The sequence below is a fragment of the Macrotis lagotis genome, chromosome 8 (assembly GCF_037893015.1).
Source record: "Macrotis lagotis isolate mMagLag1 chromosome 8, bilby.v1.9.chrom.fasta, whole genome shotgun sequence".
Taxonomy (NCBI): Eukaryota; Metazoa; Chordata; class Mammalia; order Peramelemorphia; family Peramelidae; genus Macrotis; species Macrotis lagotis.
In genome coordinates this window covers 39,833,032-39,850,197 of record NC_133665.1, presented here as the reverse complement: position 1 = coordinate 39,850,197, position 17,166 = coordinate 39,833,032, and the positions used below count along the sequence as shown (strand labels likewise).

Sequence of the window (17,166 nt, the reverse complement as noted above, 5' to 3'; positions counted from 1 at the left end):
AAAATCCCAAATATTTGCTAAGTATATACTAAGTAATTGGAAAATAGCACTGGGGCAGGGAGAGGGTAATGAGAGATGGAATCATTCAGCTGCTATTTAAAATATACCCATTCAATCTTAACTATTTTTTCCTAAATAGGGAAAACATTTTGAGGAGTCACTTGTAAATTATGAAGATGCAAAATAAATAAAATAAGGAAGGTTAGAGAAATAACCAGAAATAATTACTTGGGTCAGATGTCATTGAGTGACGTCCAAAGAATAGAGTCATACATTGCCTTCCAGAAAGGAAATAAGTGGGGCAGTGTTGTGAAAAACAAAATATTATTTAATAGACATATCAGAGACCATGCCATAGACTAAATAGATGGGAGATAATTAAAAGAGGGATGTTCTAGGCAGGTCATAATTAGGGATAATTGGTTTCATCTCTAATTCAAATGTAGTTTTGACCACAATGTTGTTGCTAAATAGTTTCAGTCTCTCTGACTCTCTGTGATCCCATTTGGGATTTTCTTGGTAGAGATACTGGAATAGTTTGCTATTTTCTTCTCCAGCTCATTTTACAGAGGAGGAACTGAAGCACTCCCTTGCCCTGGGTCAAATAGCTGGAGCAAAATGCCTGAGGCTGGATTTCAATGCTCTATACAAAGTACCAACTAGCTGCCCTTTTACCAAAATACAAAAGGATGAATATTGAGTTCAAACAGAAGGAAAAAATCATAAGAATTTATGAAGAATAATGGCCTGCTAAACCCATGTCAGTCTAAACCATCACCCAAAGTAAGAAGATGCAATTTGCATCAAGTTGACTGAACAAATGAAAAACTGTATGGTTGATATTTGCTAACTGCAATTTTTTGCAGCTCCAAATATCCTAGGGAAGATCAATTATATGCTTAAAATGTCTATGGATATAGAACCACAATAGACAAGAAGAAAGTTAAAACAGTAATAAAGATGGAAGTAAAGAGTACACAGTGGCATAACATTTGGATAAGAGAAATGCATTCTCAATTTTTATCCCTATAAGAAGCCTGTGAAAGCATCCCTGGGTAGTCACACATACCTTTGGGAAAAAATATGGATGATAGACTAGGAAAAAGTACAGAAAGATGGATATAGGAATGTGAAAGTCATGAAAAACAAAATTCACAAAAATGCGTAATTGCATTATCATAAAGCAACACATTTCTTGGTTTCTAACTTGTATTTTTAAGAAATGTGGGACTCCTACAAAAAAACACAATGCCCTTCTCAGGATTTTCTCTCCAGCAAGGCAAATCACTATTGCTGGTTTTATCCTGACTATCTTCAGTTCCTTGAGAAGCTTGCCTCTGGGTTTTCTTTCATTCCCACTAGGTGGTATTTGCATATGGTAACAAGAGGGAATATCTGAGTTCTGGAATCAAACTCTTCTAAAGTCAGTTTATGCCTGAGGCAGGCACTATGTTTTATGTGCTGTGCGCTCTCCACCTATTCTATACAATCCACAAAAAAGAAGAAATATTTCTCCACAGTATCTGCCTATACCAAAAGGCCTACAAGATTTTTTGTTTGTTTTGTCTTTATTTTTGTTTCTAAGTCCAGATCTGTAATTTCACCTAGGGAGTCATGGATGAGGAAACTCCTATCAATTCTGCAAATTATAATCTTCAAGACTAGACTGGGGCACACAGACAGATTAAGTTATTTGTCCAAAGTCATACAGACAACATGTGTCAAAGGCAGAACTTGAAACCAGGTCTTTCTGATCTCAAAGCTTATCCACTATGCCATCTTGCCTCCTACCCTCTTTTTCTCCCTTGTCCAATCAACTAACTTAAAAAAAATCCACAATATATTATTTATGATTGAAGTGTAGTACTTCAAAGTTTGTAAAATACTTTACATACATTATCTAACTTGATTCTTACAACAACCTAATGAAATAAGTGCAGTTATTAACCTCTGACACATATTGGCTGTGTGACCCTGGACAAGTCACTTAACAGCTTCATACTAACAAGCCAATTTCTAAGATTAAAAATGGGTGAGCAGATGCAGATCTGCATTATTAGAAATGATTTCTTATCTAAAATTTCCATACAGATGAAATTACAGACACAGCCAAAGCCAAACAAAAACATTAGTAAGCAAATATTGATGACTCAGAAGATCTATGATCTCATTAATGTGAGCATTTCATTGCTGGTGAAGATGGCAATCCATTAATGCCTTCTCATCAGGTGCAATTGCTGCCTACATTCTACCAGCCTGATGAGCACCTTACTCATCCATAAATAGGTATGATATTACATATCTATCTTATCTCACTTTTCAGGCAAGAATAGTCCCCGGGGGAGAAAGTAACTAAATATAGTAATCACCAACAATGTGTCTTTTGCTTTGTTCAAATAAGTTAGTTTTTCTTTCTCAGTCTTTAAGAAAGAAAGAAAAAAGGGAAAGGAAAGGAGAGGAGAGGAGAGGAGGGGAGGGGAGGGGAGAAGAGGAGAGGAAGAAGGAGAGAAGGAAAAAAGGGAAAGAGAAGGAAAGGAGGGAAGAAGGAGAGGAAGGAGGGAGAATGAGGGAAGGAGAGGGAAGAAGGAAGGTAGGAGAAAAGGAAGGAAAAAAGGAGGGAGAGAAGAAGGGAAGGAAAGAAAAGAAAAGAAAGAGGAAGGGATGGAGGGATGGAGAAAGAGAGGGAAAAATAAAATACAAATCAGAGTTAACAGGGGGAAATTATAAACTAGTCTAACACAGATTGTGCTTATCCAATATCATATATCAATCAGCAAGTATTTGCTAAGTTCCTGCTATGTGTTCTCAACTCTGAAGAAGTGTATATAGCTAGATTCATGCCCTCAAGGAACTTACAATCTGGTTGGGGAGATAAATTTAACATACACAAAATAACTGGAAAAAATATATACCAATATATAACAATTTGAATAATATAAGCTATAATTACTATGAGAATTAAAAAGAGAAATAAATGAGAATCTGAGTAGTAGAAAAGGCTCCCTGTTGGAGGTAATCCCTGTACTTGACTTTAAATGATGGGAAGGATTTAATTAGTTTGAGGGAAAACATGGAAGTCAATATCTGAAGTTTTTTTTAACTGCAAGGAATCAGGTAGGCAAAAGATTTCTCAGTCACTGTATTTTCCAAATTTCTTCTGAATATTAATTGTTGTTAGACATATATTGAACAACTATCTTCAGAAGAAAGAAAAACAAAGTTTCTTATTGATAAAATGAAAACATACCAGAAATTGAAAACCCCCTTTTCCAACTTCATTTGGAACCTTTACCATTACATAAAATAGAAACTACTAACTCCATTTTTGCAGGTAGCTTGAGAACATCTGCTGTCCACAAAGGCCCTGAGCGACTTGAGTTCTCTGATGAGACACACATGGAAGATCATTTTTAGGGGAAAAAAAATCTAGATCTGGGATTAAGAGCTTCCAAAGATCATTTATTTCCATTACAGCACTAACTGCCATGTCTACAGAGGCCCAATAGACCATAGTACTTAGAAAAGTAATACTTAATTACAGTGGCATCTGCACATCTATTATATTTTATGGATGTGTTGTATCCAAAAATGCATTATTCTCTATTCTGAAAAACTCAGATTTGAGGTTTCAGCAGCATTCAACTACTACCTAAATGAAAGGCAAGACAATCGCTCAATTGTAGACAATTCTAACCTATATTTAGTTAGTATTTAATCCCTTAGAATACAAATGTCATTAATATATGAGGCAACGGATATAAGATTTCTCCTTTAGGGAATAAATAATATCTTTATCTGCTCTGTCATCATTAGATGTAAAGTACAATCACTTAAAGATTGATAACAGACAGAATAGCACCACCAGTAAGAAGTCAATTTCCAGATGAACTCTACACACATAGGGTTCCTTTCCATTGATTTCTAGATTTTCATGTCCAAAGATACAACCAGACCTTTAGTGGGCATCCCCTCTCTGTACTGGCCAGTTTTCCCACTCTACCACCAGAGAAATGGCTAAATACTATTTATTAACCAATCTTCACATGTGAGCATAACCTTCAGCTCACCTTGGAATCTGAGTCACTAGTTAATAGGCACACCTGAGAGACATGTGTGAACTGAAGAGCATCATCAAGGTTAGAGCATATTCCAATGGTAATCTTTAAAAGCTAGAAAATTATGTAGCATAATTTGCATAGCATCTGTCCAAGCATATTGTAGGATTCTGGTTTTTAATACACTCTGCTATTCACTTATGTTTTAAGAGAGAATTCATCCCATTCACATTCAAAGTTATAATTACTAAGTCTTTATTGCCCTCCATGCTATCTTCCCTCTGATTGTAATTTTCCCCTTTTTTTCACATTCCCCATATTCCCCAGTACTTTGTTTCTGAATACCACCACCTTCAGTGTGTTTTCCCTCCTATATCCCCCCTTTCTTTCCCTTTTCCCTTTTTCCTTCCCTTCCTTCTGTTAGTTCCCCCTTTTCTCCCCCTCCCTGTTTCCATCCCCCCTTTCCCCCTTTTAATACTTGAAAGATAAAATGTTTCTTACATTAACTGACTGTATGTGTAAGTTAACTTTAAATCAAATCTGATGAGAGGAAGATTCAGGTGTTTCTCATCTCCTCCCTTCTTCCTCTCTATTACAATAGGTCTTTTGTACCTCTTTATGTAATGAGATTTACCCCATTCAATCCCCTCTATCCTCCCATCTCCTTTTTGTCCCACTTTTTTAAGGAGGTGGTGTTTTTAAATCATTCTATCTGAGTCACAAGAAATCATGAATATCCATCACTTTATGACTCTCTAATAGAGTTACAATTCTAGGGAGTTATTAGAGTCTTTCTCCCAAGCAGGGTTATAGCCAGTTTCATTCCATTGGATAGCAGTCTCATGGATGAGTCATAAATGTCCATCACTTCTGGCTAAATATATTCTCTCTGATAGAGTTACAATTCTCAAGAGTTATGAGAATCTTTCTCCCGGGTGGGGACATAGTTTCATCTTATTGGATAGCAGTTTTTTTCCTTTACCCCCCCCCCTTTTTAAACCTTTTCATGTGTCTCTTGAATCTCCTGTTTGATGTCCAAATTTTCTATTTAGCTCCAGTCTTTTCATCAGGAATTGTTGGAAGTCTCCCATTTTGTTAAATGACCATCTTTTCCCCTGGAAGAGAAGGCTCAGTTTTGCCAGATAGTAGATTCTTGGCTGTATTCCTACTTCCCTTGCTCTTCAGAATATCTCCATTCCAGGCCCTTCAATCCCTTGATGCTGATGCAGCCAAGTCCTGTGTAATCCTTACTGTGGCTCCTTGGTATTTAAATTATTTCTTTCTAACTGATTGCAGGATTTTCTCTTCTATCTGATAGTTTTGGAATTTGGCTGCAACATTCCTTGGTATTTTCATTTTAGTATCTCTTTCTGGAGGGGATAGATGTATTCTTTCAATAACTATTTTTGCCCTATGGTTCCATGATATCAGGGCAATTTTCCTTCACTAAATCCTGCAATATTAAGCCCAGGATTTTTTTCTCTTCAATGTTTTCAGGAATTCTCAGGTTGTCCCTCCTTGATCTATTCTTGAGGTCAGTGGTTTTGCCAAGGTATTTTACATTTTCTTCTATTTTTTTCAATTTTGGTTTTGTTTAACAGACTCTTGTTGTCTCATGAAGTCATTGATTTCCACAGACTCCATTTTTTTTAGAGAAGAATTTTCTTCATTTACCTTTTGCAACTCCTTTTCCAATTGGTCAATTCTATTTTTGTAAGAGTTTTCCATTTGACCAATTGAGGGTTTGAGAGAATTGTTTTCTTGTTGCAAGGTGTTAATTTTCTCTCCCAAATTTTCCAATTGATTTCTATACTCCTTTCTTATTTCTTCAAGGAAGTCTTTCTGTGCTGGAGACCAGGTCATATTCTCCTCAGAGGTTCTAGGTCTCTCTGAGTTAATGACTTTTCCTTCCAAGAATTTTTCTATGGACCCTCCTTTTCCCTGGCCTTTCTTCATTCTCCTAAGACCTTGTGTTGGGGTGGGGCTGGTTCACAGAGGTTTGGTGTTGGGATCCCTAGAGGCCTTACTCATTGAGTATAATATCTCCAGCTGGCCAGTAGGAGATGCTGGTTGCTTTCTCTGGAGTCTCTGTGAACTTGATTGAGGCCCTCTCCCTTGGCCTGGAGGGAGTGGTTGAAGCTGTTAAATACTTTTGTCTGGGATCAATGGTGGACTGTACCTTGGGGTTAGGTGATCACTCTCCCTCTTGTCAGCTGAGGTGATTTTGCTGCTTCACACACCTACACCTGGGACAGAAATAGTCTGCAATTGTGTTTGTTCTGGGAAGAGGTTTCAGATGAAATGAAAGTGAGGACTCTGAGTTCCTCCTGACCAGAGGGGCCCAGGGATCAATGTCTTCAGCTCTCTCTCACCAGAACTTACCCTCCAGCCCTGCTGGCAAGCTCCAGATGGTCAGTGCTACAACCAATGCTTCTGCTCCCTAGCTGGCCCATATCCCCATGGCTGACCAAGCTCTAACCCTGCTGCTGATGGAGCCAGTCTGGTTCTCAGGCCCTCAGGCTCCTGGGCTCTTGCCACTCTGCTAATTAGGCTAATCCAAGGCTAATGCAGGCTCCCAGGCTTTCACTTGGTCCCTTGCTCCGGGAAGAGTCCATCCTCTGCACCAGGACTCACCCATGATCTTGGAAGACAAGTCCTGAGGTAGTTGTTCTCCTGGCTTTTATTTCTGGGTTTTATAGATCGGATTTCTGTTAAGAGGTTTGTTTCATATTATATATGAGGGAAGATCAGGAGGCTTTAGCAATGTGCCTGTCTTCTCTCCACCATCTTGGCCAAAAGTCCAGAAACTTACATTTTAATGGGAGAGACAGAACATACAGGGGAATCAAAGGGAAGAAAGGGAAGTCTAGTCCAGGGAATGCCAGGAAAAATAAATTATCTGACTAATACCCTGCATCCCCATGGGTATAACATTAGAAATGACATAGCAAGTAGATTCACTTGAGTAAAAAACCCACTTCATCATAAAATCCATGACTTTCAACTGCTTCAATTGATTGTTCTATTATAAAAACTATATTATGCCAGACATTGAGTAAGAGAAGTGATGGAGAATTTGGAAATTCTGAAAGTGCCTGGTCTAAGGATGGACTCTTAGTAGGACCTCCACTGATGTACTATTGACCATCCTACCCAAAGATCTAACAACCAACTCCATCTAGTGACTGAAATCTAGTTTATTTCCTTTGTCCTATACTCTATCTTCCTTTCCCCCCATTCTCTTCCTTTTACTCTTGCTTGCTTTATTTTAGACCTAGAGCCCCCTTGTGTCTGTTAAAATACACCATAATAATACACATTGTTTTCTTGTATTGCTGGCCTTCTGTGAACCCTCCATCTAAGGCTCATAACTGCTACTAAGAACCAAAATATAGATCCTACTGATAAAAGTTCAGTTAATCTCACCATGAACTATATCTTCCAGAGAAAGCATTTATATCCCTCATGGTAAAGAACAGTTGCATCAGTGAGAAGACATTAGGGAAGAGCAAAGTTCTAGCTGGCACCTGTCCAATAAACCCTTTGTCACAAATATATTATTAACAGAAAAAATATGCCTTCAGAATGACTAGACCCAAACTAAGCAAAAGAAATCATTAGTCAGCATTTTAAACAAGTGTTTCTGAGGAGAAGACTCTTGAGAGAGAGCAAAGCTTTATGCATTCAGAACCAGTTCATATCTGGCAATGTCATTTCTGGGGAATGCAAAGTGAGGACATGTGTTTCCTATAGGAATATTGGTGTCTTCCTCTCAAGGACTACAATTAAAAGGACAAATTAACTTAGTCTTAATTATGTCTGCCCTTCTGAGTTCTTCCACAAAACAATATATCTCTCTGGATCTCATTTGGTGACTCATTCACTACATGAAAGTCTCTGATTAGGTTCACTGCAATACTCTACTTAATTAGAACACAGGTCAGTGGGGGGGGGAAGGTTTAATAAAATATTAATAGGACATTCAATAACCGAATTTCAACATCTACTCGTTTAAAGAAAAAGCAGGTGTCATACAGAAGCACAATTGCAAAAGGTAAAACCCATAATTAACTTAAATCTCCTTCTACTGTGTTAAAATTATGCTATGGATGCCTTCAGTTGGAAAAGCAGGGTCATAGAATATTGCATAAACTATGGAAAACTTCACTACATTCATTAGTTTTATCTAACTTTTCCTTCTCATAAAAAAGGCTTACTGTGGTTGGAGGGGAAGGAAACAAGAAAAAGACTGGTGCAAAAACAAAAGGCATCTGAGACAATTCTATTACTTTCCCTTCAAAAATTAATTATTTAACTTCAAAGGGTACTTCCCAATACTAATTGTTCATAATTTGATGAAAAAATTGTTTCCTCCCATCATAGTCTTCCATGATTGTATTAGCTTCCATTAGATTTTCTTTTTTTTTTTAATTAGCCTGCCATACTTCCATCTATATTCTACAACTTTATCCTCAAACAATTGGCTCCTATCTCTGGTAATCTGAACTCAAGCTCATCTCTTAGGGGACAAATCCTTGGAGGGATGATCCTTTACCATTTTACTTTATGTTTAAAATGAATATCAAGTAAATCAATAAAAGAAAAGAGAGTCAATGGAAAAATTGGAAAGGACCATTTTTCTCAATATTTTCAATATCATCCCCAAACTTTTTATTAGAGGTGGTAAATAGCTGAAATAGAAGGTTTGGTGACTTGCTAGTGATTCATTTGACCACTCTGAGGCTTAAATTTCTTAACTATAAAATGAGATTCAATGAAATGATCTCTAGGGTTCCTTCCAGTTCTGAATTCTATGATTTTATGTTACAATTGATTTAAGTTTTATCTCCTTTCTATTTTCTGCTTATCCTTTGGAGGTGAAGAGTGGGTAATAATTATCTGTGAGTGTATTAAAAATCAAGTCAACAAGCTTTTATTAAGTGCTTACTATATGCAACTTCACTGTATTGGGAGCCATCATGTCAAATAAAGGCAAAAAAAATTAAAAAGTCAGTCTCTGACATCCAAAGAATGAAGTTTGTATTCTCTGGGTCCTTCAAAATGAAAGGGTACTGGGTGGGGGGTGGATGGGAAGGAGAGGTAGGAAGAGAATTTCCACAAGAAATTCAACAGAAAAGAAGCAAGATTGATCATGATTTAAAGGGACTAAAGAGATCATGACTTCTCTAGAGTTAAAAACCAAATGCTAAGAGATCAATCAATGAGCATTTTGAAGTACATACTATATCAAACAATTAACAATAATTTCCATATAGTCCCCAAAAACATTAGGCATTTTGTCAATCAAATGTGCAGAAAAAACATTGTATAGAATGGTGGGGATTCAAATACGAAAATGAAACAGTCCCTGCTCTCAAGGAGTATAGAGAAACAGAACTTGAAAACATACACACAAAAAAGGAAATACTAACACAATTAGATATCAAAAGGGGGTTTGAGAGAAATAATCAAGGACCTCCCCTCTTCCCTTCCTCCTGCCCAATTATTACATTGCCTAGAGATAAAACCAGATCTCTAGTTCTAGTCATTTAAACATCTGTACCAGGAAGAAATGAATGGTTTGTACACAGCTGGTTAAGAGTTTAAAATGACATACATGTTTGATGTATTCATTGGTCCTTGAATGAGGATCCTTTCAAGAAATCAGATCACATTGCCAGAATGTAGTTAACTAATTGATTAATTAATAGACCAAAATGTAAATTATTGTTAATCTATGGTTATCATTACATCACTTGTTCAGCATGCTATACATTGGCAATTGAGCATACCTTGATGCAGTAGCCATTGATATAAACAGCATAATATAAAATAAATGAAGGCATACCATGACTAGAGTAATTTAATGATATAAAGCATCTTAAAGACACACATTTTGCTGTAAATGATAGTTCCCTAAGTTGTTCTGTGTGAATTTAAAAAGGAGTTCCAAAGACGACACTTAAAACTTACTAAGATGCCATTACCTGGTATGATATTGAGAAAACACTGATGCTAGGGATCCCTAAGGCAACATTGCAGCCTTACTTTCCTGCTGACCCATGTATAGAATGTATCTCTTTGAGTCCTAGACATTCATGTCATAGTTTAATCTCTCTCCCACATCCCACAAAATGTTTAGGGCACATTTACTGGCTCTACCCACTTTGAAGATCAACTATCAATTCTAAACTGTCCAGAAATAGTAGTGGCACTCTACTACAAGGTGAGTATTAGAAGTCAGCATTGTTCTACTACTGCCAACCTAGCATCTCCAGTTCAATTCAGTAAGCATTTATTAAGCAATATTTATATACAAAGCACTATGCCAAGCCCTGGGGAACACATCCTCATATTCTGAATCATCATTAAAATAAGAAGTAAATATTATAAAGGAAATAGAATAATATCAGGTATACGTGAGTGGACCTATGCCAGGTGTCCCAAAAGTCTTAATGCAGTTTTAAACTTTGAAAGTTTAAAACCACACTAAGACATTTCTGGAACATCCTAAATATTAACGTAGGCAACCAAGTGGCATAGTGAGTAGATGGCCAAAATCTGGAGTCAGGAGATGTGTGACTCAGGACAAAGTCACTTTAGCTTGTTTGTCTCAGTTTCTTCATCTATAAAATGAGCTGGAGAAGGAAATGGCAATCTACTTCAGTATCTTTGTCAAGAAAACCCAAATGGCTCAGATATGATTGAAAACGACTGAACAAACACCACTACCATCAACAACAACAACAACAACAAAAAAAACCCAAACCAGGTGGAAATGTTTACAAAGATGATTTTAACAATGTTCTAAGTTGGTCCCAAGAAGATCTAGAATACCTCAACATGAAAGGAGGTTGAATGTCCACCTACTCATTAAATTACAGATTAGAATTTAAAGAGGCTCATCTAATCCAAGGGTTCTTAATCTGAGGTCCGTGAATTTGTTATTAAAAATATTTTGTTAATGATGTCAATTCAATTGGTTTCCTTTGTAATCCTATATATTTTATTTTATGCATATAAAATGTTATCTGAAGATTCATTCCATGAACTCCACTATCTCAAACAACAAAGATAAGAAAATATCTTTTTTTTTTGGATTTTTTTCAAGGCAATGGGTTTAAGTGGCTTGCCCAAAGCCACATGGCTAGGTAATTATTAAGTGTCTGAGGTCGGATTTGAACCCAGGTACTCCTGACTCCAAGGCCACTGCTCTATTCACCATGCCACCTAGCCGCCCCAAGAAAATATCTTTTAAAAACAATCTGATCTCTCTAGGTACTTAATCTGAACTACTTAAAATATGTTTGTTGAATAAAAAGAAAAGTAGGAGATAACTACCAAAAAGCATAGACCCAAACAAAGCAAGAGAAGTTGTAAAAGAATATGCAGAATTCCAGACAGCTACAAATATATTTATATAAAAAATAGATCTAATTAGGAAAAATAATTAACATACAAGTTGCTGAAAATATCTACAGTAGATTAAAAAAATATAATTTGCTAAAGAACTATACAAAGACAAGAATGACATTAAGCATGAGTCACCCCTGTAAAAAAATGGAAAGATTTACTTATTATTAGTGTAGAGTCTTCATGATTTATTACCAAAATGACAGATTTTTCTCAGGCTCTGGAATTTACAAAAGCCAGGGTAGAGATTATGTTTTAAAGAAATGACACACAATTCCAGTAAGCAATGCCAAGCAACACATTTAATATGTGGAATAGAAGCAGACAATTGTTTTTGGCTAACTTTCTGTTGAGATATGATAGGGTAGCCTAGTCCCTAGAATTGAAGTTGGACATTTTTTACTGCTTATTTTAATGAGATCATTAACAATAATTAATAGACCAAAATGTAAATTATTGTTAATCTATGGTTATCATTACATCACTTGTTCAGCATGCTATACATTGGCAATTGAGCATACCTTGATGCAGTAGCCATTGATATAAACAGCATAATATAAAATAAATGAAGGCATACCATGAAGGATACTCCAGGAGTATCCACAGCAATGGATGTAGGGAAGACCCCAGAATGTTGAGTGTAACTACAGGACAGGCAGACATGAATGGTTTGGGAGTATGATAATTGGAAGAAATAGTAAAAATAGTAATATCCACAATAGTAGAAGTAGTAATAGTAGAGGTGGTGGTGATAGTAATGGTTGTAAAGGTGATGACTGGTGGTGATGGAGGTGGTTAGTAGTGGTGGTAGTGGTGGTAACATTAGTGGTGGCGGTGGCATTAATGGTGGTATTAGTGATGGTGGTGGTGATGGTTCTGGTGGTGGTAGCAGTGGTGGTAATAGAGAACCTTTATATAACATTTTGAGATTCAAAAAGTGTTGTGTGTTATATCAATTGCTCCTTACACCAACGCTGGGAGGTAGATGCTATTATTCCCATTTTACAGTTGAGGAAACTGAGGCAGAAGGTTAAGTGACTTGCCCACTTGTCACACAGTTAGCATCTGAGGGAGGATTTGAAATTGAGTCTTCCTGACTCCAAATTCAACATTCTATCCCCCTGAACTATCTAGCTGTCTACAAGATAGAGATAACCATATTAATAGGATCATAGATCATAGAATATTGAAGCATGTTAATATGCATTCCTATGCAAAAGATATTCAAAGCAAATAACTTAATAGTTTAAAAAAATCAATGACAAAGAATTCTGTTTCAAACCTTACCTCAAGAGTCATGTACACAGTACTAATTGCTACTTTTATTTCTCCATCTGTTAGTTCCTTCAGATCCTTCAGTATTGTCTGTTCAATACTCAAACCTGTAAAAAGGAAGAGAACAGCATGGTTTTACTGTAGCGATATTTCACATTATAAAAATAGTATGTTAAAATGTTAACAATTAACTTTAATTCCTCTCCCCCACCAAATACAAATATGGAAACTTAATACCTCTCAAATATATATTTATTTTTAGGGAATCAGTAACATTCTAATGTCATACTAAAGGAGACCAATGAAATGAACAAGCATAGAGATCGTTATTATTCTTAAGACACATATTGGAAAGTACAAATTATATAGATCATTGAGGATAACATAACAAAATTACATTCTCTGATTTCATCCCAGGAAGCTTTGAGGGCATCAACCTTTCTATCTTCCAAGATTTTTTTTCATGTAAATTTTTTCAATATACAATTTATCTTGTGGGTAAATATAATAAATGATATAAATTCAGTTGTTCATCCTTTCCTGGAGGATTATTATAGTAATAATTATTACAACATAAATACTGTATTCCCTAATTATAAATTTTCGGCATTGCTTAGAGTTTTAGTCTACTGGGTTTGAAAGAAATCCCTAATGGAAGAAACAGTTACTTTCTTGGTAACAAGTTCTCATCCTATACGTATGTTTTGACTTTTCTTTACCTTAAAAAAAAGGAGAAAATTCATAGAAACATATAGACAAATATGGCCTCCATCATGTGTCTTCCCATCTTGCAGCCACATAACTTAGAATTCCATGTCAGTAAAAATTATTAGATTGCAAAGTTATTTGTGATTTGAAGTTTAAAAGATCTTAGGAAACTACATTACAGTCCTGTTTCCCAAACAAATTATTTGTAATGTACTGATATCAATGGTAACAAAAACACCAATTAGGCATCAAATCTTTCATTCATACCTATTTCATCATTGTATGTGTTTTGCTTGTGTTATGCCATTGAGTTTTTCAGTGTTCAATATGTCTTTCTCTAAGGCAAAAGTTCTTAATTTGGTTGGGGGGATGGAGGGGGAGAGAAAAATATCAGTGGTGGAATCATGTATGGATAGATTTCAAGAGGTCCTTGAGTTTTTTGTTGTTTTTCTAAACACACACACACACACACACACACACACACACACACACACAAATAGGAACAGGGATAGTTACTGGACCTGTGATTGCATTAATGTGTAGGGAGTCTCAGGAAGAAACTTTTTCCTTCAGTACCAGTCAGCACCTTCTCTGCAACATATAGTCTTAATAGAGCTTCTTAGAGTGCTAAGAGGTTAAAGAATTTCCCCTGAGTCTTATAACTAGTGTGCAACCTATCCATGTGTATATTATAGATATCTACTTTATTTTTTGTTACTAAAACCCAAGTCCAATGACTCATCACAGCATGAAGGTGACCCTGAATTTTCAAAGTCTATGCCAGTGGAACGCAAGCTCTAATGTTGCTAAACAAATTGAAAACATTTCTAAAAAAGGAACAGGAGGCATTATCTGAGGCTCAGTGTAGCCAAACTCATCACTAGCTTCTGAATTTTTCAGCTATAGCATATTGCTAAGAGCACACTCAGTAGTAAAACAATTGGGATCTGTGGCAATGGAGGATGTAGCCACACTGATCACTGAACCCTGAAAGTTATTTTTGTTGAATGAATGATGGTCTCCATCTTTAACAGGAAATTTTGTTTATTTAAAGAAGCCTGGTAAAGAGAGCTTTTAAGTCTGTCATCAACAGAACATTTTAATCAACCTAACCTTTTTCTTTCATCTTTTCACATCCTTCTAAAATATAATTTATTTATAAAACTCTCTCCAGCTTTCAGTCATCTCTACCCTGTCCTTAAAACAGAACCATGGATATGTACAATAATGTGTCAGGGATACACATTAGTCAAATGAATATCAGTACCTCAAAGAATTGGCAGTAAAAGTTAAATGTACCCACACAAATCACAGTTATTTAAATGAAAATCATGCACAAGTATAAAATACGCAGGGGAAACATAACTTCTGAAGTAAATCAATACCTACACAAAAGTTGTGATGTACTTCAATGATGTCAACACTTACCCTGAGCACTGCATTGGGTCTCTTGCAGAATACTGATAATGTCTTCTCTTGGAGGCAAATCAGGAAATTTCTCTTCTAGAATTGAAAGAATTTCTTCCTGTTTCTCTGACATCTTCTCAGATTCCATGGACATCCAATTGAAAAGAATACTCCCTGAAAAGAAATAGGCACCATTTTTAAATATTCCAACCAAACTAGATATGTTATGAGAACCAACATCTTTTTTTAGTCACATCAGAAGAGTTCTTACCACTCTCTCTCCCCACCCTTTTAATTTAGGTTAAAATAATTAAAAAGCTCCTTTTCAAGGTAGTATTGAAAACCCATCTCCTGAGTGAATTTTTTTAAGAGCAATCTGTCCAAGTTCATTTCTTCTTCCTTCCTTCCTTCCTTCCTTCCTTCCTTCCTTCCTTCCTTCCTTCCTTCTTTCTTTTGATTTTTGCAAGGCAATGGGGTTAAGTGACTTGCCTAAAGTCACACAGTTACATAATTAAGTGTCTGAGACAGATTTGAACTCAGGTCCTCCTAACTCCAGGGTCGATGCTCTATCCACTGTGCCACCTAGTCACCCCTGCCCAAGTTCATTTCACACCAGTAACAATCACTACAACTTAATTAAGTCTTACAATCAAGCAGTTATGGACCCAAACACAACTATGATTTAATTTTAAAACCTTTAAAAAATAGGGAGAGGTAGGCAGCCAGTATAGAAAGAGTGCTGAAGATGGAGTCAAATGACCCAGCTTTGCCCCATGACCTTATCTTTCCTAGTGTCATCTACAGCCTATAGTCTATAGCTTTTAATCCAGTTTCCTCATCCACAAAATGGGAGATTAAATTAAGGTAATTTCCAGCTCTTTCTATGAATGGAATGCATATATGTATGTATGAATGAAATGTGCAAGGGGCTTTGTAAACACTAGAGAACTAAAGAGAAAAATAACACAATCCCTGCTCTCCAGGAGCTCACAATCCAATGAAAGAGATCAGATGATATAGATATAGATATAGATGACATAGGTGTAGATATAGATAGATATATAGAAAGGTTCTATGGTCCTTAGAGGTCAGCAGCAAGGCAGATGAGAGATGCCTGTTCCTTAAATTCTTTTCAACTGGTCAAGTCCTATCACTTGAATCCATGGTGTTGAACTATTGACAGCTTCAAGGATCTTGGTTTCTAACAACTTTCATTTAAGGGACTTCAATAGATATAAGCTATCACAACTGCAGAAGCATCTGCCAAATGTTTCTCCACAGGGATTGTTTCTCAGGATAATAGCTATAGATACTGGGCTTTAAACATTTTTGTTTTGAAAGCTCTTGGGTTTGGGGTCATAAGGCTGCCTCCATTAGGGTCTAAGGACAGAAAGTGGTCAAAGTGGCACATGCTATTGTATATGGACCTGGTAGAGTGTAGAGAGCCTACAGATCTTGAATCAAGAGCAACTGGGTTGACTCTGACACATACTGCTAGTCTCTTAGCCTCTCATAACTCCCAACAATATTCTAAGATGATATTTTGCAGAGTCAGATGCTCATCTGCATTGGTTAGTGAAATTTCCTCAGGAGGAGTGAAATGAAATCCCGTCTGGTCTAAAATAACAAAAATAAGATTCCATTAAATTAATTGCAATGCAAATGGTGAATTATTAAAGGTATTCCCTTGAAAGGACATAATAAGGCATACCACTAGATTGTAGAATTCTTAAATTAATTTCTTCTGTTTCTTAGCAAAGTGCCCATTGAGATGGCATTCCAAAACTTATGCCTTGTTCTGATGATATTTGTTCTTCATTCTCGAAGAAAACCATGACACCAGGGAGGTGATGACATGACAAACAAGTGAATTGGATTTGAGTGGAAGGGTACTGAACTAAGTCACCAGGCTCACTTTTTCCTTTGTAGCAGTCTAGAGATTGCCTAAAAGAACTTATCCTATGTTTCATAATTTCTTAGATTAGAGTTTTATGTTACAAAATTATTTGCTCAGAAAATGCTCCCTTAAATCATTTTCAGAATGCAACCAAACACAATTCCCAAGTGGGAAGGAGAGCTGTCAAATCACTTTATTACTTCTATACAGGCTCTCCTCTGGCATTGAGAGTCAGATTACCAGAGATGTCCTACTTGGTTAAATTCTGGGGATAAGGGGTTGGAGCAGAGGGAGGAAGGGGTGACAGATTCAAGATGTGATTTGTCTTTTTTTAAAGGCAGTTGGGCTAAGCGACTTACCCAAGGTCACACAGCTAGGCAATTATTAAGTATCTGAGTCTGAATTTGAACT

At 36.4% G+C, this 17,166-nt stretch overlaps 1 protein-coding gene across 8 annotated transcripts in view; it reads right to left on the bottom strand.

Annotated features, from left to right (window-relative positions):
- The window catches only part of PRUNE2 (prune homolog 2 with BCH domain), a 320,816-nt gene that overhangs the window by 218,159 nt on the left and 85,491 nt on the right, over positions 1-17,166 (bottom strand). For all 8 annotated transcript variants that reach the window (XM_074196709.1, XM_074196711.1, XM_074196710.1 and 5 more), the window contains exons 5-6: positions 14,880-15,032; positions 12,756-12,850 (exon numbers count right to left, since the gene is read on the bottom strand). In XM_074196709.1, the coding sequence (XP_074052810.1) occupies positions 12,756-12,850; positions 14,880-15,032 (248 nt within the window). The remainder of the gene's footprint in view (positions 1-12,755; positions 12,851-14,879; positions 15,033-17,166) is intronic.